This window comes from Penicillium chermesinum (assembly GCF_028974085.1).
Source record: "Penicillium chermesinum strain IBT 19713 chromosome Unknown utg000004l:1.0-3345178.0:1.0-3348027.0, whole genome shotgun sequence".
In the NCBI taxonomy this organism is placed as follows: domain Eukaryota; kingdom Fungi; phylum Ascomycota; class Eurotiomycetes; order Eurotiales; family Aspergillaceae; genus Penicillium; species Penicillium chermesinum.
Window position 1 is genome coordinate 3,136,292 of NW_026695314.1, and position 16,264 is coordinate 3,152,555.

The 16,264-nt window shown below is 52.0% G+C and overlaps 6 protein-coding genes across 6 annotated transcripts; 5 read left to right on the top strand and 1 right to left on the bottom strand.

The window, feature by feature from the left end:
• Positions 1–316: 316 nt before the first annotated feature.
• N7468_006088 (uncharacterized protein) lies at positions 317–3,184 on the top strand (the record flags this gene model as incomplete). The annotated part of the gene is made up of 1 exon (XM_058475384.1): positions 317–3,184. One exon carries the CDS (start codon positions 317–319, stop codon positions 3,182–3,184), a length of 2,868 nt encoding a protein of 955 aa, XP_058331124.1.
• A 471-nt stretch (positions 3,185–3,655) lies between these two features.
• On the top strand, positions 3,656–4,176 carry N7468_006089 (Sm-like protein LSM2; the record flags this gene model as incomplete). The annotated part of the gene is made up of 3 exons (XM_058475385.1): positions 3,656–3,669; positions 3,730–3,980; positions 4,145–4,176. The coding sequence occupies 3 exons, from the start codon at positions 3,656–3,658 to the stop codon at positions 4,174–4,176; spliced, it is 297 nt and encodes a 98-aa protein (XP_058331125.1).
• A 664-nt stretch (positions 4,177–4,840) lies between these two features.
• N7468_006090 (DNA cross-link repair protein PSO2) lies at positions 4,841–7,417 on the top strand (the record flags this gene model as incomplete). Its single annotated transcript, XM_058475386.1, has 1 exon — positions 4,841–7,417. The coding sequence occupies one exon, from the start codon at positions 4,841–4,843 to the stop codon at positions 7,415–7,417; it is 2,577 nt and encodes an 858-aa protein (XP_058331126.1).
• Positions 7,418–8,081: 664 nt separating this feature from the next.
• On the top strand, positions 8,082–9,587 carry N7468_006091 (cytochrome P450; the record flags this gene model as incomplete). Its single annotated transcript, XM_058475387.1, has 3 exons — positions 8,082–8,227; positions 8,280–9,086; positions 9,146–9,587. Coding segments are annotated over 3 exons (1,395 nt in total), but the record flags the coding sequence as incomplete, so codon positions are not given.
• Positions 9,588–10,593: 1,006 nt separating this feature from the next.
• optB (small oligopeptide transporter, OPT family) lies at positions 10,594–13,035 on the top strand (the record flags this gene model as incomplete). The annotated part of the gene is made up of 2 exons (XM_058475388.1): positions 10,594–12,304; positions 12,371–13,035. The coding sequence occupies 2 exons, from the start codon at positions 10,594–10,596 to the stop codon at positions 13,033–13,035; spliced, it is 2,376 nt and encodes a 791-aa protein (XP_058331128.1).
• Positions 13,036–13,448: 413 nt separating this feature from the next.
• On the bottom strand, positions 13,449–15,832 carry N7468_006093 (putative C6 transcription factor (Leu3); the record flags this gene model as incomplete). The annotated part of the gene is made up of 7 exons (XM_058475389.1): positions 13,449–14,227; positions 14,282–14,535; positions 14,601–15,038; positions 15,097–15,423; positions 15,480–15,586; positions 15,641–15,689; positions 15,750–15,832. 7 exons carry the CDS (start codon positions 15,830–15,832, stop codon positions 13,449–13,451), a joined length of 2,037 nt encoding a protein of 678 aa, XP_058331129.1.
• Between the last annotated feature and the right edge of the window lie 432 nt (positions 15,833–16,264).

Genomic DNA, 16,264 nt, shown 5'->3' on the forward strand with positions numbered 1-16,264 from the left:
GGCCGATGGGGGCTGCTTGACTCGCGTCCATCATTTTGTCATCTTAATTTTCCTTTTTTCTTTTCTCGTTTCTTCTCACCAACTGGCTCTGGTAGCTGGTCTGGATGTTTGATTGCCTTTTATTTTCCTAAACACGTCCAATCAACCCGTTGATCGGTGTTGATGCAGTTTCATACGTTTTGCAACCCTTTGAGATACCCATAGAATCGAATCCACACAGTCCGTTCCAAACGGAAGGATGACGGACACATATCGCCCTCCAGTTGCAAGATGTCCGCCCCGTCGGCAGGCCCAGGGGACTCTGCTTAATACCATAATGGAAGATACTCGTGAATCCTCGGCCGCCAGCAGCCCCCAGCAATCCAAGGCAACGGTCACAAGCCCTAAACTGACCCTCAAGACAAGCGGTCTATCGGGCCCGATTAATGCCCGCCTTGCGCGGCTGATGTCTCCTCTATCCGCAGGCACACTTTCATCATGCTCTGCATGCTCGGATACAGATTGGCCCCAACAGACGCGGGAGTTCGACGACCTTTATGACGCCACTGATGAGGAGGACTTGGATGACGACAACTCCACTGATATTAGCTCAACGTTCTCGCCATCCGGTACAAGACCGTCAAGCTTGGTGACGCCAATCACAAGGAATTCGCTCACATCGAACGGCAGTCGGCGAGGTCGGAAGCAATACCTGACCCTGGAGATCCCGTCGTCACCGAGAACATGGGCAACTAATCCGAACCACAAGAGCTCCCCGGTTCCTCCAACGCCTCCGCCCAAGATCCCAGTTTCTCCTGCGGCACTCTCGATGCTCACCCGATTTGTTCCTGCCTCTCACGCACCACCATCTCTAGATGGGAGTATATCATCAGACCAGGAGTCGGTCATCAGCGCCCTAGCCACACCTGACACACAATCCCTCCCAGATACCAACTGGAATGCTCAGGATATTCACGTCCGACCCGATGTGGATGGAAGTGAAAATGAGGACCTCCAAGTTGGAAGTGAAGTCGATGTTCAGACGGTTCCGATCACCATTGAAAGCCCGCAGAATGATTGGCATCGGGTTTTGGGAAACTTCCCTAGGATCCCCACGGCTCACCCTAATGGTTCCATGTCTTCGCTTCCGTATGAAGAGCCGCCGAGAGAGCCGACTCCATCCGATCAAGGTGTTTGCCTGCCAGATGGTGCCCTTGCCATGCTGCATCACATTCGCCTCGATGGCACTCCCGAGTCATGGTCTGAGACCTCGGAAGGGAATGATGAGATGTCGCAGCTTCGGCTTCCCTCTAGTCGCCCTCGAAGTGCCGAGGGAGCAACCCCAGCGTCGGAGTTGTCCGACTACAGCTTCACCGAGTTGAGCATCCCTTCTCCCGGTGGATTCTTTGCCTCACTGGCCCCCCGTGCTCGGCACACCTGGTCGATTCCCTCCTCCAATCACCCGCCATCGTCGGCTGTAGCCGAAGGTTTCTATAACCTCCCATGGCCTCGTGATGATGGCGAGATTGTCGAGCAGGTTATCGAATGGCCTGATCGCGCCAGCGAAGATCCCGTCACAGCTGTGCGGGATGAGCAAGGGCCCCCAACTGCCATTCGTATCCCATGCGAGACTCCAACTCGATCAGTAGCCTATCAGGACAGCCCGATGAGCACGAATTTTGCGGTCCAAGAGATCTCACGGTCCGGGAATGTTCATGAGTACGATGAATCTTATGACAAGGAGCTTCAAGATCGTGCGGCAGCTAGCCTTGACCGAACGAGTGTCTGGCTCGCCGCCCAGGCATCCTACATGGCGGCTTTGAGCGAGACTAATCCTGTCAATGAACTTAGTGATGCTGGCTCAGCGAACGAGGAGGTTGAAAATCCAACTGAGCCACAAGATGCTCCGAAGAAAACGGTCCGGTTTGTTGAAGGTGCCCCTGAAGCCTCGAGCCCTCCGCCAATTCTTGCAAGTCGAGATTCAATCTATTGGCGAGGTTTCCAATCGATTCGGGAGCGAGCAAATCAATCGGACGGATTCATCCATCGTAACATGCGATACGACGCGATCCAGTCCTTCCGGTTGGGTTTGGTAGATATGCATCTAAACAGCCTGATGGGCAAGTATGCGCTTGTATGCCCGGATCGCCCAGCCTACAGGGGTCCCTTCTCTAAAGCACCGCGGAATTCCACCACGACGACTGATCTGGCTGAAAGAGCGCAGTTCTCGAAGCTCCAGAAAGAGCAGCTTGTTCTTGCTCAGCTGTGTCAGCCCATGTGGGCGATGGATGCTTTGAAGTGCCTCAATGGCGGGAAATTATGTACGAGTCCAGCTTCGAAGCGTCTTGCTCGCACCAATAAACCCACGAGAAATGCAAGCGAGCCGCAGCGCAAGGTCCGAATTTTGGACCTGGGAGGCCATGCTTCTTGTGAATGGGCTTGGCAAGCTGCATATGAGTATCCCAACGCCAAAGTCTATTCTGTCGTCAATAAGGACCAAGCTGTCAACAGCGGCATCAAAGGCCCCGACAACCATCGCGTGGTACCTGTCTCGAACCTGTGGGAGCTTCCATTTGGTGACAACAAGTTCGATGTTATCTCTGCACGCTCCTTGCATGCCCTGCTGAAGGCAGAGGCCCCCGCAGGATTTGACCATGATGAATACGACCTGGTACTGCAGGAGTGCCTTCGCTGCCTCCGGCCTGGCGGATTCTTGGAGTACATGATTCTGGATGCCGAGATCTCACGGGGAGGAACCCTGTCGACTGCGGCGTCTGTTGAATTTGCCTTCAACCTCCGAACCCGCGGCTACGACCCTGTTGCCTCGAAGACTTTTCTCAACCGACTTCGGAACAGCGGGTTTGTCGGACTCAAACGAGCATGGATGTTTCTTCCAATGGGCGTGGAACCAAGCGAGCCTCAGCCTCTACGTGAGGCTCCGGCCCCAAGGGTTCAAAGCCAGATCTCAGAGTACGAAGCAGTCCAAGGCCCTATTGGGAGCACGGGAGATGCTGCGAGCATAACTGGTATACTCGGAGGCTGGATGTGGGAGCAATGGCTGGTCCAAATGCGAGGAGAAATGGGTCGTGAGCGAGAGAAGTTGCTTGAGGGAGTCGGAGCAATTTTCGATGAGGGCCGGAAGAATGGCGCAGGCTGGACCTGTTTGTCCGGATGGGCCATGAAGCCCAAGCACACCGTTGCTTGATCTGAAAGATCTAGATCGGGAACTTGATATTGGCCCATACGTCAGTCTATATCTATAACTACTGTGCCCTGGTGGCCATTTTATGTAATGTAATGCGAAATGTGAGATGTTGGACGTCCCAATATTGATGATAGGATACCACGTATGAACTTTTATTAGACAGACCTACTCCAGCAAAGCGCCGAATTTTGACGATCGCCCTGTTGATCAAACTAACGTCCTAAGATTATAACATCTTGAATCTAGGAGCATGCGGTATCGACCACTTAGTCACGTGATGCACCCACTTCCCCGGCCACTTCTCTTGCTTCAAGCTCTACCAATCTGGAGTCCTTGCGCACGAGTCTCCAACTTGAACCCGACCACGGTGATTATTGCTCGGAGCTGTGTATCGAGAGACGGTCTGATTGACTTACCTCACCTTCAGATCTTTTTAACGTTCATCGTACCTGCCACTACCGTTGAACCATCATGCTTTTCTTCAGGTTAGACTTGCGCTCCCTTGGATAATTGCAGCACAACAGAGTCACTCACCCCCGCCGCAGCTTTTTCAAAACACTCACAAACCAGACGGTGACTATCGAACTCAAGAATGATATTCGTATCCGCGGTATCCTCAAGTCCGTTGACCAGTACCTGAACATCAAGCTCGACGATGTCGAGGTATTGGAATTGGTGAAATATCCACACTTGTCCGCCGTAAAGAACATGTTCATTCGTGGCAGTGTGGTGCGCTATGTGATCCTGCCGCGGTCGGAGGTCGACGTGGGGTTGCTAGAGGATGCTACACGGCGGGGTAAGTGAGATCTTTTCTCGGGCCGCGAGATGCATACATAATTCCATATTGGAGAGCAAATTGACGACAGTCACAAATCTCTCGCGTTTACCAAGTTCCCACCATTTGCCCGAAATTTTGCATGATTATGTGAGACCGCTTCGCTGACCTACTTCACCTTCCAGAGGCTGCCAACCAAGCAGGCAAGGCCCGCTAAACTGAGACCCACGATACCTATAACCCTTACTCGAACGCCACCACCGAACTATCCTTCTTAATGCCTCATTATGTTTGCCCACGATATCATTTCCCGCTGGTTTCAGTCGATTGAGGTCAAGCAAAGCGGCTGTCAATAGCAGAACCGGGATCAACGACTGCAAGAGAAACGTGATAACCCAGGGCTTCCCACGCTTTCATAGCAGGGCTCTGTTATCATTAGATTGAGAGTGCCGCCCGAACAGAGGAAGCCATTGCGTCCTGGCCTGATGTGCGATACAATGGTCTCGATGGGCCTTGCTCATGATTATGCGTCAGATACCCATAAATCTTTTCAAAATGGAAAAAAGTCCACTATAGAATGTGTCTTCGCTCCATCCTGCAGCCGTGATTTCTCCAGAATCCAGAAGTCCGTAGTGTATCCATAATGGATAATGTATGACCCATTTGGACTAGTCATGTGATCTCGTGTCGCGGCCGCGCGCCTCGATTTCACTTCGATTTTTGGTCTCTCCGCCACTTAGGCTGCCAGTGAAACTCTGCACGGGCGTGGATGGTGAGCAGTACTGTACATACACCACACTCCGCTCGTTAGAACTATCATCAGGTCGCTCGATTCATCCCCCGTGAATGTCGGGAATCTATACCCATAGAACGGTTGAATCATGGCAGGCTCTTACGCGAAGAAGGCGTCCACGCCATCCAAACCATCGTCGATTAACAAATCAAACTCCGGAAAACGGAATTCGAGCATTCTCAGTTTCTTCCAGAAGACCGACACTCCGCCGGGGGCGACCACCCGCCAGTCTCGAATGACACAGTTTGTCACCCGATCACCGAGCAGCGGCCGAAGCACTCCAGGACTACAGCGTGGTGACAGCTCGGTGGGAGATCCAGCGGAGGGATTATTCATCGAAGATAAGAAAGGACTGGCTAAGCTCGGACGAACTGAAGATTCGAGCGAGAAAGATAGATTACGGTCACCCACGCCGGATGACATTTGGGGCGATTCTGACGAGCCAATGGAACTCCGTGACCAACGATACAATGAGCAAGAATCGTCTGTGAAGCGCCGCAAGGTATCTATGCCAGAGTCGACGGATGCGACAGAGGATACGGAGCCCCACGCGAAGCCAGCACCAGTAAAAGTGTCCAGCGGACCGTTCATAGACGAGTCAGACAGCGAAGATGACATAGAAGCTTATCGGGAGTTGGAAGAAACGTCGCCTTTTACGCCCGCACCCCCCACACAAATCTCTTCAATCAATGGTGATTCCGTTAGAGACATACCCGCCGAACTTGTGCCACCATTGGTAAGAGGAGCCACGAATGATGACGAACCTTATGAAGATACGAATTTTGACGATTTGGAAGAAGACGAATTAATAGGGGAGGAGTTTCGAGAACGACCCTGGGACACCGAAGATGGGGACAGGTTAGAGGAGGAGACAGTTGACGAACGGGAAACTCCCAGTTGTATGGATGAGTTTTCCGAGGAGACCACCAAATGCGAGCCCCAAGTCTTCTGTCCAGTTTGTCAAAAGGAATTGACAGGACATGGTGAAACCGTATGTCGCTCGAACATCTTTTGTCGGATTGACCCCACTGATTTCCCGGAACAGGATATTTCAGTGCATGTGAATGATTGCCTAGATGGAAAGCAAAATGCCACGGCCATGCCAAAAGGATCACCAGGTTCCTCGCCCGCACAAACAACATTGCCTTCACCTAAAGAGCCAAAAAGAGGGTTATCGCGCGCCGAGCTGGCTTCGATTGCTCGACCTGCTCAGCGGGATCCTTTTGGAGACAGCAAGGCGGAGGGCAAGACTGGTAAAAGCGCATTCTCCAAAATGATGGCAGGGAATGCGGAAGATACTGCGTGGGCTAACGCAGCAGCCAATGAGGCATCATCGCGAGGCAAACAAGCCTATCAACGGACTTGCCCATTCTACAAAATCATTCCTGGATTCTCGATCTGTGTAGATGCTTTTCGCTACGGGGCAGTCGAGGGGTGTAATGCCTATTTTCTAAGCCATTTCCACAGTGATCACTATATTGGGCTTAATAAATCTTGGTCTCATGGCCCGATCTACTGCAGTCGAGCTACGGGCAATCTTGTCCGGCAGCAGCTTCGCATTGATCCCAAATGGATTGTAGACCTTGACTTCGAGACTACGACCGAGGTACCAAATACGGGAGGTGTCCAAGTGACAATGATTACTGCGAACCACTGTCCCGGCAGCTCCCTGTTTCTTTTCGAGAAAGCCTTTGGCAGTGGACCAAATGCTAGATGCGAGCGAGTCCTTCATTGTGGCGACTTCCGTGCCTCCCCGGATCAAGTCCGACACCCTCTTTTGCAGCCTAACCCGATCAATCCAGTGACTGGCCAACGCCGGCAGCAACGGATCGACAAGTGTTATCTGGATACGACCTATCTCGATCCCAAGTACGCGTTTCCGAGCCAGGAAAATGTGATTACTGCAACCGCCGAGCTATGTGTGCGTCTCAACAAAGAGGCTGGCGTTGCAGCTGACCCGGCGAGCTCTGGGGCAGGGGGTCTGATGAACAAGTTCCTCTCGTCCGTGACAGGTAGCGAGCGAGCGCAAGGGTCATCGCCAGCGCCTTGCAGCGGACGCCTTTTAGTGGTCATCGGGACCTACAGCATTGGGAAAGAGCGAATCTGTATAGGCATTGCACGTGCCCTGGGGTCGAAGATCTTTGCCGTTCCACACAAGCAGCGCATCTGCGCGTGCCTGGAGGACCCGGAGCTGTCTTCCTTGTTGACGAGCGACCCCCATGAGGCACAAGTGCATATGCAGACATTGTTTGAGCTCCGGGCCGATACGTTAGCCGACTATTTGGACTCACTGAAACCGCATTTCTCTCGCGTGGTGGGGTTTCGACCTACCGGTTGGACCTACCGAGCCCCCGCGGGGCGACTGCTGGTTAACCCTCCGGTACCGACGGTTCTGCGGGGCGATCACTGGCGGACCCCATTTACGGTAGACAGCCTAATTCCGCAGCGAGGCAGCACGCGAGAGAGTGCCTGCTACGGGGTACCTTATAGCGAGCATAGTTCTTTCCGAGAACTCACCATGTTCTGCTGTGCTCTTCGGATCGGCAAGGTCATCCCGACTGTCAACGTGGGCAGCCAGAAAAGGCGCGAGGAGATGAAGATGTGGATGGATCGATGGGAAGGAGAAAAGAAGCGGAATGGACTGTTTCCAGTAGAAGAGTGGTGACGGCCCTGTAGAAATAGCTACCAAGGACGATTATTCACGAGCATGTACTCCCCTCTTCCCCCTTCTACGCCCAAGTACACTGTGTAACTACTGCGGGTTGCGTAAACACTCTACACTATCCAAGTAGCCTAGCCTACTCCACTTTGATCACTCTGATCACCCTAGCAAAAGTCCCCATCGGTGGTAATCGAGCAGCAGGCATTGGTACCTTCCCCGCGTATCCTTCTGCAGCCCACTGCGCTTCGACCAATCGTGACGATTCGGGCGCCAACAACGGCACTTCGGCCCTCGTTGGCTCCACCAGAGGCGCCTCCCCAGATACCGATTTTCTTCCCGAGGCGCATCTTAGACCTCGGGGGTCCTGGGGATGCTAGCAGCTTGCCAAACCTCGTTGGACGGCTTTAAATACGAATGGTCAGCTACTAATAAGTTCTGTTTGTATCTTGTGATCCTGCCCTTTTCTTTTGACTTCTATGGGCGTGGTCGCCTTGAAAACAGAGATCGTTCAGCTACCCCATGTTGTTCTCGCTTGGAATCCTGCCATACCTGGCCGGGGGCCTCTTCCTGGCCTACTATTTGATCCCTTATCTGCAACGCTCGCGACTGTGGGGACATCCCCAGCCCAGGCTTGGCGGCATTTACTAACCTGTGGCTGCTGCTGCAGGCGCGTCAGGGGAAGCGATTCATATCGGTCGATCAGGCGCATGCAAAGTACGGCAAACTCGTGCGGATTGCTCCCGCCCACGTTTCCATTGCAGACGATGCAGCCATCAATGCGATCTACGGCCACGGAAACGGATTCTTGAAAGCGTAGGCCTCGGTTAATCTTCCCCTTCAAGGCTTGTGCTTATTCTCGTCCCAGTGATTTCTACGATGCCTTCGTCTCGATTCGACGTGGTCTGTTCAACACCCGCGACCGAGCAGAGCACAGCCGGAAGCGTAAGATCGTCTCGCATACCTTTAGCGCCAAGTCGGTCGGACAATTTGAACAGTACATTCATGGCAATATCGAGGAGTTCGTGAAACAGTGGAACCGTCTGTCTGACCTGCAGGCCAATCCCCAAACTGGTTTCGCTAGCATCGATGCTCTGAATTGGTTCAACTATCTTGCCTTTGACATTATCGGGGACTTGGCTTTCGGAGCCCCGTTTGGGATGCTGAAGAAGGGCCAGGATATCGCTGAAATGCGCAGGAGCCCTTCCGACCCGCCTAAATATGTCGCTGCCGTCGAGGTCCTGAACCGCCGCGGTGAAGTCTCTGCCACTCTGGGCTGTCTTCCCTCGTTGAAGCCGTATGCCAAATACCTGCCAGACAAGTTCTTCTACCAGGGAATCGAGGCCGTGGAGAACCTAGCCGGTATTGCCATTGCTCGTGTCAATGAACGCCTGAAGCCCGAGGTGATGGAGAAGAACACCCGTGTCGATCTTCTTGCTCGGCTCATGGAGGGCAAGGATGGCAATGGAAACCTTCTGGGCCGTGAGGAATTGACCGCGGAGGCTCTGACTCAGTTGATTGCCGGCTCTGACACCACTTCGAACACCGCCTGTGCTATCTTATACTGGTGTATGCGCACTCCAGGTGTCATTCCCCGGCTGCAAAAGGAATTGGATAACGCTATCCCTAAGGATATCGACGTCCCCACTCACGCAATGGTCAAGGACATTGAATAGTAAGTAGCGATGGAAGTTGGCTATCCTCATTGTTCCCCTTTTCGCTGACGGTTGATAGTCTGAACTGGGTCATTCAGGAGACGATGCGCATCCACAGCACTTCTGCGATGGGTCTTGCTCGTGAGATCCCCCCAGGCAACCCCCCTGTCACCATTTGTGGACATACCTTTGGCCCTGGTGATATCCTCTCCGTGCCTAGCTATACCATCCACCGTTCCAAGGAAATTTGGGGCCCTGATGCCGAGGACTTCGTTCCAGAACGCTGGAACCCGGATCGTCTGACGCCACGTCAGAAGGCTGCATTCATTCCATTTAGTCATGGCCCTCGTGCCTGCGTGGGCCGCAATGTCGCCGAGATGGAGCTGCTTGTAATGACCGCCACAGTCTTCCGTCTCTTCGAGTTTCAAATGGAGCAAGACCACCCCATGGAGACTCGTGAGGGTTTCTTACGAAAACCCCTTGGCTTGCGAGTAGGCATGCGTCGACGAACTGTGGTTTGAGGATACCGATAATTCTCAGTTTCTGAAAGGGCTGTGCTATTGGCTGAGGTAAATCTAGGGAGGATTAACGTGTACATATGTTTGAACTTTTGGTAGCTGCGTTCGAGCAGTTGACGATGACCATGATTGAACGCTGCTTTTCGTTTCAGTTGTAGGAATGGGAGAAATTGATCAGTCCCATGTCATTACATAAAAGCAAAGCATCTGTTGACTTGTACTTCTGCCAATACTCCCAAGTACTAGTAGGTTTTCAATGTACGGATGTTGAAATTTGGGCTTCCATATTGGATATTCTGACGATGATCACTCCCTGCTATTATTGGCGAGCCTGGCAATGTTGCACCACATTGGAGCCTTTGATTCTCCTCTTTGTCCTCCCAGTCAAGGCCCTTGAGGCTGTGATACCTACTGCTAGTAGCACTAGTGAATCCTGCATCGAAACATCAGGATCCTCCAAACAGGAAGCTTCAGACATCTTGTCGGAGAACTCGAATTCTGCAGCTTTCCTTGACTTGATATGCAGATATGCAGACTTGCATGTATATAGTAGTAGGATACTGAGTCACCCACCGGTCTGAGTAGTCTGCCAGTATGTCAACAAGCTGTGGAGAGATATCAGAGAATGGCCGTAGTACGCATGCCGGTGATTGCCTTCCAAGCACTCCTTCACACTCTCACTCGTTCTTTCCCTTTTGGATGTCTCTTCTCCTTTGCTTCAAGTTCCTCCTCCTCCCATAGTAACTTCACATGTCCAACGCCGTTTGAATTCCACTCTCTGACGTACCTGAAAATCACTCTCATTTTCCGCTTCAGTCTTCCACCGCTCATCTTGTTCTCAAGTGTACTCGACTCATCTCACAAGCTTCTCATACAATCAGCTTGTCCCCGCGTCCTATCAACACTTTATCATCGGAGTCCTTCAAAGTCGTCGAAGTCCTTCTGGAGCTGTGTTGTCTACCATCATCTTGAGACAGGGTCCATATCTCAAGTGACATCTTTCACCACCATGGAGAATGTCGACAAGGCCGGCGAAATACATTCTACTCCCCCCAGGGAACGAGCCGATGGGTTCCAAGCAAATACTGAAGCCGCGCTGCAAACACTGAAGTATCATAAGAACTGGGACCCAAACCTTCCAGACAGTGTTTATGCAAAAGTGGAAGAGGCGCTTCACGTTCCAGATGCCATCGTTCGCGACGAAGTGATCCACGACTTACTTGATAACTCCCCATATCCTGAGGTGCGCGCTGCCGTCTCCAACGTCGACGAAGGCGGGCATTCGAACACTTTGAGGGCCTGGCTCATTGGTCTCCTTTTCGCTACGGTTGGCTCCGCTCTGAACGCTTTGTTCAACCTCCGACAACCCTACATTGTCATTCCGCCTTACATTGCTCAGGTTCTTGCTTATCCAATGGGCAAGGCATGGGAGAGGTTTATGCCTCGAAGGGTCCTCAAGATCTTCCGGTATGAGTTCGCTTTGAACCCTGGGCCGTTCTCCAAGAAGGAGCATGCCATAGCGATCATCATGGCAAATGCGACTTGGGGCGGGGGTGCTACCTACGGCACGGATATCATAGTAGCGCTGCGCGGCTTCTACTATCATCGTTTCGGCTGGGCCTTCGAGATCTTCATGTCCATGTCGGTTATGATGTCGGGCTTCGCTCTGGGTGGTGTTTTCCACTCGCTCTTGGTCACCCCCGCTGCCATGATATGGCCATCTAATCTCATCAGTACATCTCTCTTTACTGCGTTGCACGACCATTCTCACCCAAATCCAACTTTGACTTCTGGCTGGACAATCGGCCGATACCGCTTCTTCCTTTACATCGCCGTCGGATGCTTCTGCTGGCAGTGGCTCCCAGGATACATTGCACCTTTCCTGAGCACGTTCGCATGGGTGACGTGGATCAAGCCCCAGAATGTTATCGTCAACCAGTTGTTCGGTAGCATAGCGGGGCTGTCCTTGATTCCGATAACATTTGACTGGAGTCAGATCGCCGGTTTTAATTTCAGCCCTCTGATTGCCCCATGGCATGCCATTGCGAATACATTGATCAGCATGGTGTTTTGGTATTGGATAATTGTTCCAGCCATTCACTACTACGGTCTCTTCTATTCCGATCATTTGCCAATAAGTGGCTCGGCGAGCTATGACAATATGGGTGCATCTTACAACGTCTCCCGTATATTGACACCAAGTATGACGCTGGACGAGAAGAAGTATCAACAATACTCCCCGATCTTCTTGTCAACCAGCTTCATGCTTTCCTACGGGTTGAGCTTTGCCGGAATTGTGTCAGTGGTCGTCTATACTGGCTTGTTCCACGGAAGAGAGGTCTGGAGTCAGATTCGCCACATAGGCAATGAGCCTCCCGATATCCATACCCGTCTGATGATCCGGTATAAGTCCGTGCCACAGTGGTGGTATGGTGGCGTTGCATTAATCATGGTCCCAATGTCATTTGGAGTGATTCTGGGCTATCCCACGCACTTGACTTGGTGGGCGTATCTCGTTTCGATCCTTCTAGCCGTCTTGTTTGTCCTGCCCATTGGCATAATCAATGCAACAACAAACATTAGCATTGGCTTGAATGTGATCTCCGAGTTCATTATCGGGTATATGCAACCAGGAAGGCCGACGGCCATGATGCTTTTCAAGTCATACGCGTACATCTCGATGAACCAGGCGCTCACCTTTCTATCTGACATGAAGCTTGGTACGACATCCCTGGCCCGCTCCTAGAAAATTCGAGGGGTTGTCAAGGGTCTGACTTTGATTATAGGTCATTACATGAAAATCCCACCTCGGGTACTGTTTTCGGCACAGATAGTAGCAGGCATATGGTCCACCCTTGTTCAAGTGGGAGTTACAAACTGGGCACTTTCGACAATCCCTGACATATGTAAGCCCTATCAAAAAGACCACTATATCTGCCCCGGTGGTCGCGTCTTCTTCACAGCATCAGTCATTTGGGGATTGATTGGCCCTGCACGAATATTTTCCATTGGGCAGCTCTATTCTCCTTTGATGGCCTTCTGGATCCCGGGCCTGCTTCTGCCTATTGCCGTCTACCTAGGGGCCAGATGGTTTCCCAAGAGCCCGATCCGTCTCTTCTCCCCGCCAATCTTTTTCAGTGGGACCGGGCTAATCCCACCGGCAACGCCTTTGAACTATTTGAGCTGGGGTATAGTGGGATACATCTTCCAGAAGTTCCTGCGGGACACACGACCAGGCTGGTGGAGCTATTACAAGAATATTGTCTCTGCCGGGCTGGATGTTGGGCTGGCGGCCGCTACCATCATGATCTTCTTGGCACTGCAGCTTCCAAAGGTTGAAATGCCGGAATGGTGGGGTGTTACAGCTCCTTCGAACACATTGGATGCAGCAAATCAAGCCATCCGTGTCAGATTGCCGAAGGGGCAAAAGTTTGGGCCTGACAAATGGTGAAGGACCTTCGGTATCAGTTACAAGTTTAACCATATGGATTCCGGTTTATTTGCTTTCGAATGTATTTCCTTTCGTTTTGCGCACTTAGATATGGCTCAGGTCTTTAATTGGCAAGTTGACTGGGGCGTTGTGGGGTATCTGATTAGGGAACTCAAAGTATTTTTTTGAGCCTCACCTTTAACATCTCCAAGCTTACTTTAATTGAATGCAACGCCTTTTTTACGTATGGGTCTACCACGTGCTGTTTCATCTTTGGAGGACTGTGAAAGATGAGAACCCTTGAAAAGGGAGCAGATGCAGAAGAGCCTGATAAAAGCATTGGATTCTCTGGTATTAGATCTGTGAGCCCATATGGGGCGTACGTGTCTGCATAGCCAATATATCTTTGTCTTTTGTCCGAGCCATTATGAGCTTCAGAATAAGGTTGTGGTGGAAGCCCAATTGGGCGGCAGGGGATCAAGGGAGAAAAAGGCATCATCACCGAACGCCCACTCAAGATCAGCTATGAATTGCTCGTTGATCATCAACGGATCTTCGAGATCATGAGCATCCCCGGATGACAAAGTAGCGCCAGTTCCCAATCGATTCATCTCATTCCCATCCTCTGTTTCTCCATTATTCTCTTTCATGGATGAGGATTGAGAGTATGAGTAGCCACGGCCACTGCGGGGATCTATTATCGCCCGAACTCGTGATTGGGGATCGAATTCATCGCGCCACCACCAAACAGCATCCAAGACTGGGCTCAGCGCCAAACGACCGCGGATTCGTAAAGTGGTGAAGTCAGTGCCATCGGCCTTGCGGAACGCCTTGTTGCTGTTCCATATTGATGTCAGAACCGTAACGGTCTTCGCAGATAGATCTGCACTGTCAACAGACATCTGCTTGGCCAGGTTAATGGCCGTGAACAGCGAGGATCGCGCCCGAATGGTCTCGACGCCCTCTGCTGCAGACTGACTCTTGAGAATTCGAGTCAGTGACGTTGCTGCTAGAAGCAATCCCCACGCTATTTGGTTAGGGAGCATTGTGAGGCTCGCCACTCGATCAGTCAGCGACTGTACGTAGTCGATCACGTTGCAGGCAGTCGTGACTATCCGGGGACAACATCCGCTAGACGCTATGGTTTGGATTTTGTAGAAGTGAAAGCTTTGGATCGTCAACCGACAGAAAAACACATCGAATCTCTGATCATCTGAATGACATGAGCACCAAAACGAGTCTCTCAGATCGGAGATGGGAGGCTTACCGGTATGCGCTTGGAGCTCCAGATCCTTTGTTTCGTTCTCATATGAGAGCAGCAAAGCGTCGAGTGACTGTTCCCGGTCTACGGACATGAAACCAAGGCCGTTTTTCAGTAGCATCTCACTGGACCGCGCAATGAGATCTTGGCAACGGAGCTTCAAAGACATCCACGGCGGTATCTTCTCAAAAATCGCTGATCTTTGAGATGGATCCTGAGCCTGGTTCACGCGCGGGAGCTGACCCTTTTGCATGCATACCCTGTAACTTTGTGGTCAGCTTCCTGTCACTCAAAAGGCCCACACTTGGTTCATGTGCGGACTGACCTCTGATATGTCATAACACTCAGAGCCCAGAGTTCCGAGCGACGTAGTAGATCCGCCTCGGAGGGAACAGGGAGCTGGACACGACAGAACTCATGGCTGGACAAGGGAATATGCAGCCCATTCTGCATGGCAATATGTAGCAGCATTCCACCCAGCGGTAACCCCACTTCAGGATGATCTCCTCTCGGGAAAGGCCAGGTCAGAATCAGCAAGATCGCTTGGATATTGTACCAGGGAGGGGATTTTGAGAGCGCGGAAAGGAACGCCATTTCAACTATACTGCGTGCCAATGCTATCATCAGTGTCGGGTTTTGCGGGTACGCGCGACACGATGACCCTATGATAGCCCAAAATAGAAGGGGCGATTGGGCGTAGTAAGCGTTGGGCTTTGTCTTGGGTCTCAGGATAGGAAAAAACTGGGAAAAATGCCGGAAAAAGCTGGCCATCCGCATCAGCCAAGCAAATTCTCTTCACGGAACATCGGGAGTAGACCTACAGGTCAAATAAGTCGTCAATCTCATTGGCTGCCACTTGCACTCCATTTAGTGTCCGAGGCAATGTTGGCACATTTGCATTGGGAGCCGGTACCGGTGCCGGGGTCGTGGAAGTAAGGCCATGAGGAGCCAGGAGCTGGGGTGTATATGACTCTGAAGACACCTGAGGTGACATTGAAAAAGAATCACTGCTGGGGCCACCACGTCCGCCGATCTCCGCAGCTGCCGTGAGCAAGGACATCCCGGCAGACGGATCTGGATCGACGGATTGCCATGTCTGCAGCCTCTGCCGTAGCTCATCTGATTCACGCTGGAGGTCTGACAGACGCCTAACGGGAGAAGGCTTAGTGCGTGTGGATTGAGATAGCGTGAAGGTCAGACCTACTTGCGCTTGTGCTCACGCTTGAATGGATCTGAAACGACACAGTCCGCTTTAACCCTCAGACAGCGAGAGCAAGGTTGACCGGGGTTCAGATACACATCGCATTTAGCCTGGGAGGGTGTGGTCAGGACAGAAAAGGCTCGAACTCATCGGTATCTTCCTACCTTTTGCTGGCGACACTCGGTACAGGCTTTCTTTCCTTTCTTCAGCGGCCTGCGACGAGACATGTGAGTCGAGAAAGAAACAGGCTGGATCCGTACTATCCGTACTTACGTCGCCATGAGGCCTGGTACACTCTCCCAGCAGGGGTCTTTTTCCCCGTGAACGGAGCTGGACAACGTGAAGATGACGACCATTGGAGGAGGCGGAGGGCAGATTGTCCGGTACCGGGATGTCGATAGTCAGATAAGCCGCCCGATAAGAGGCGATTCTGCTGACATCAACGCCGGTCGCGGCCCTGTCCGAGCTGCGATTGGTCCGGGAATCAGCACTTTAGCTGTGGCTTGGCCTTCGGATTCCTATGAACGCCATGTTTGACACAAGGTGAAGAGGATTATTACGAAAGCAAAATGCTACCTTGGACTCGAACATCCAATTGATAACCAGCATCTCCGTACGGGGCCAGATCAGCTGTCTACTTTTACGACTCCCGTCGGATGGGGATGTTACAATGGCAAGCTATCAATGCCTTCGCGTTGTCCAACAAAGCCAAAGATCCACGATACACAAAAGCCGTGTGCATATTCTCCACTGTGGCTCGAACATGGCAAGATACTGAGTCGCCCGGA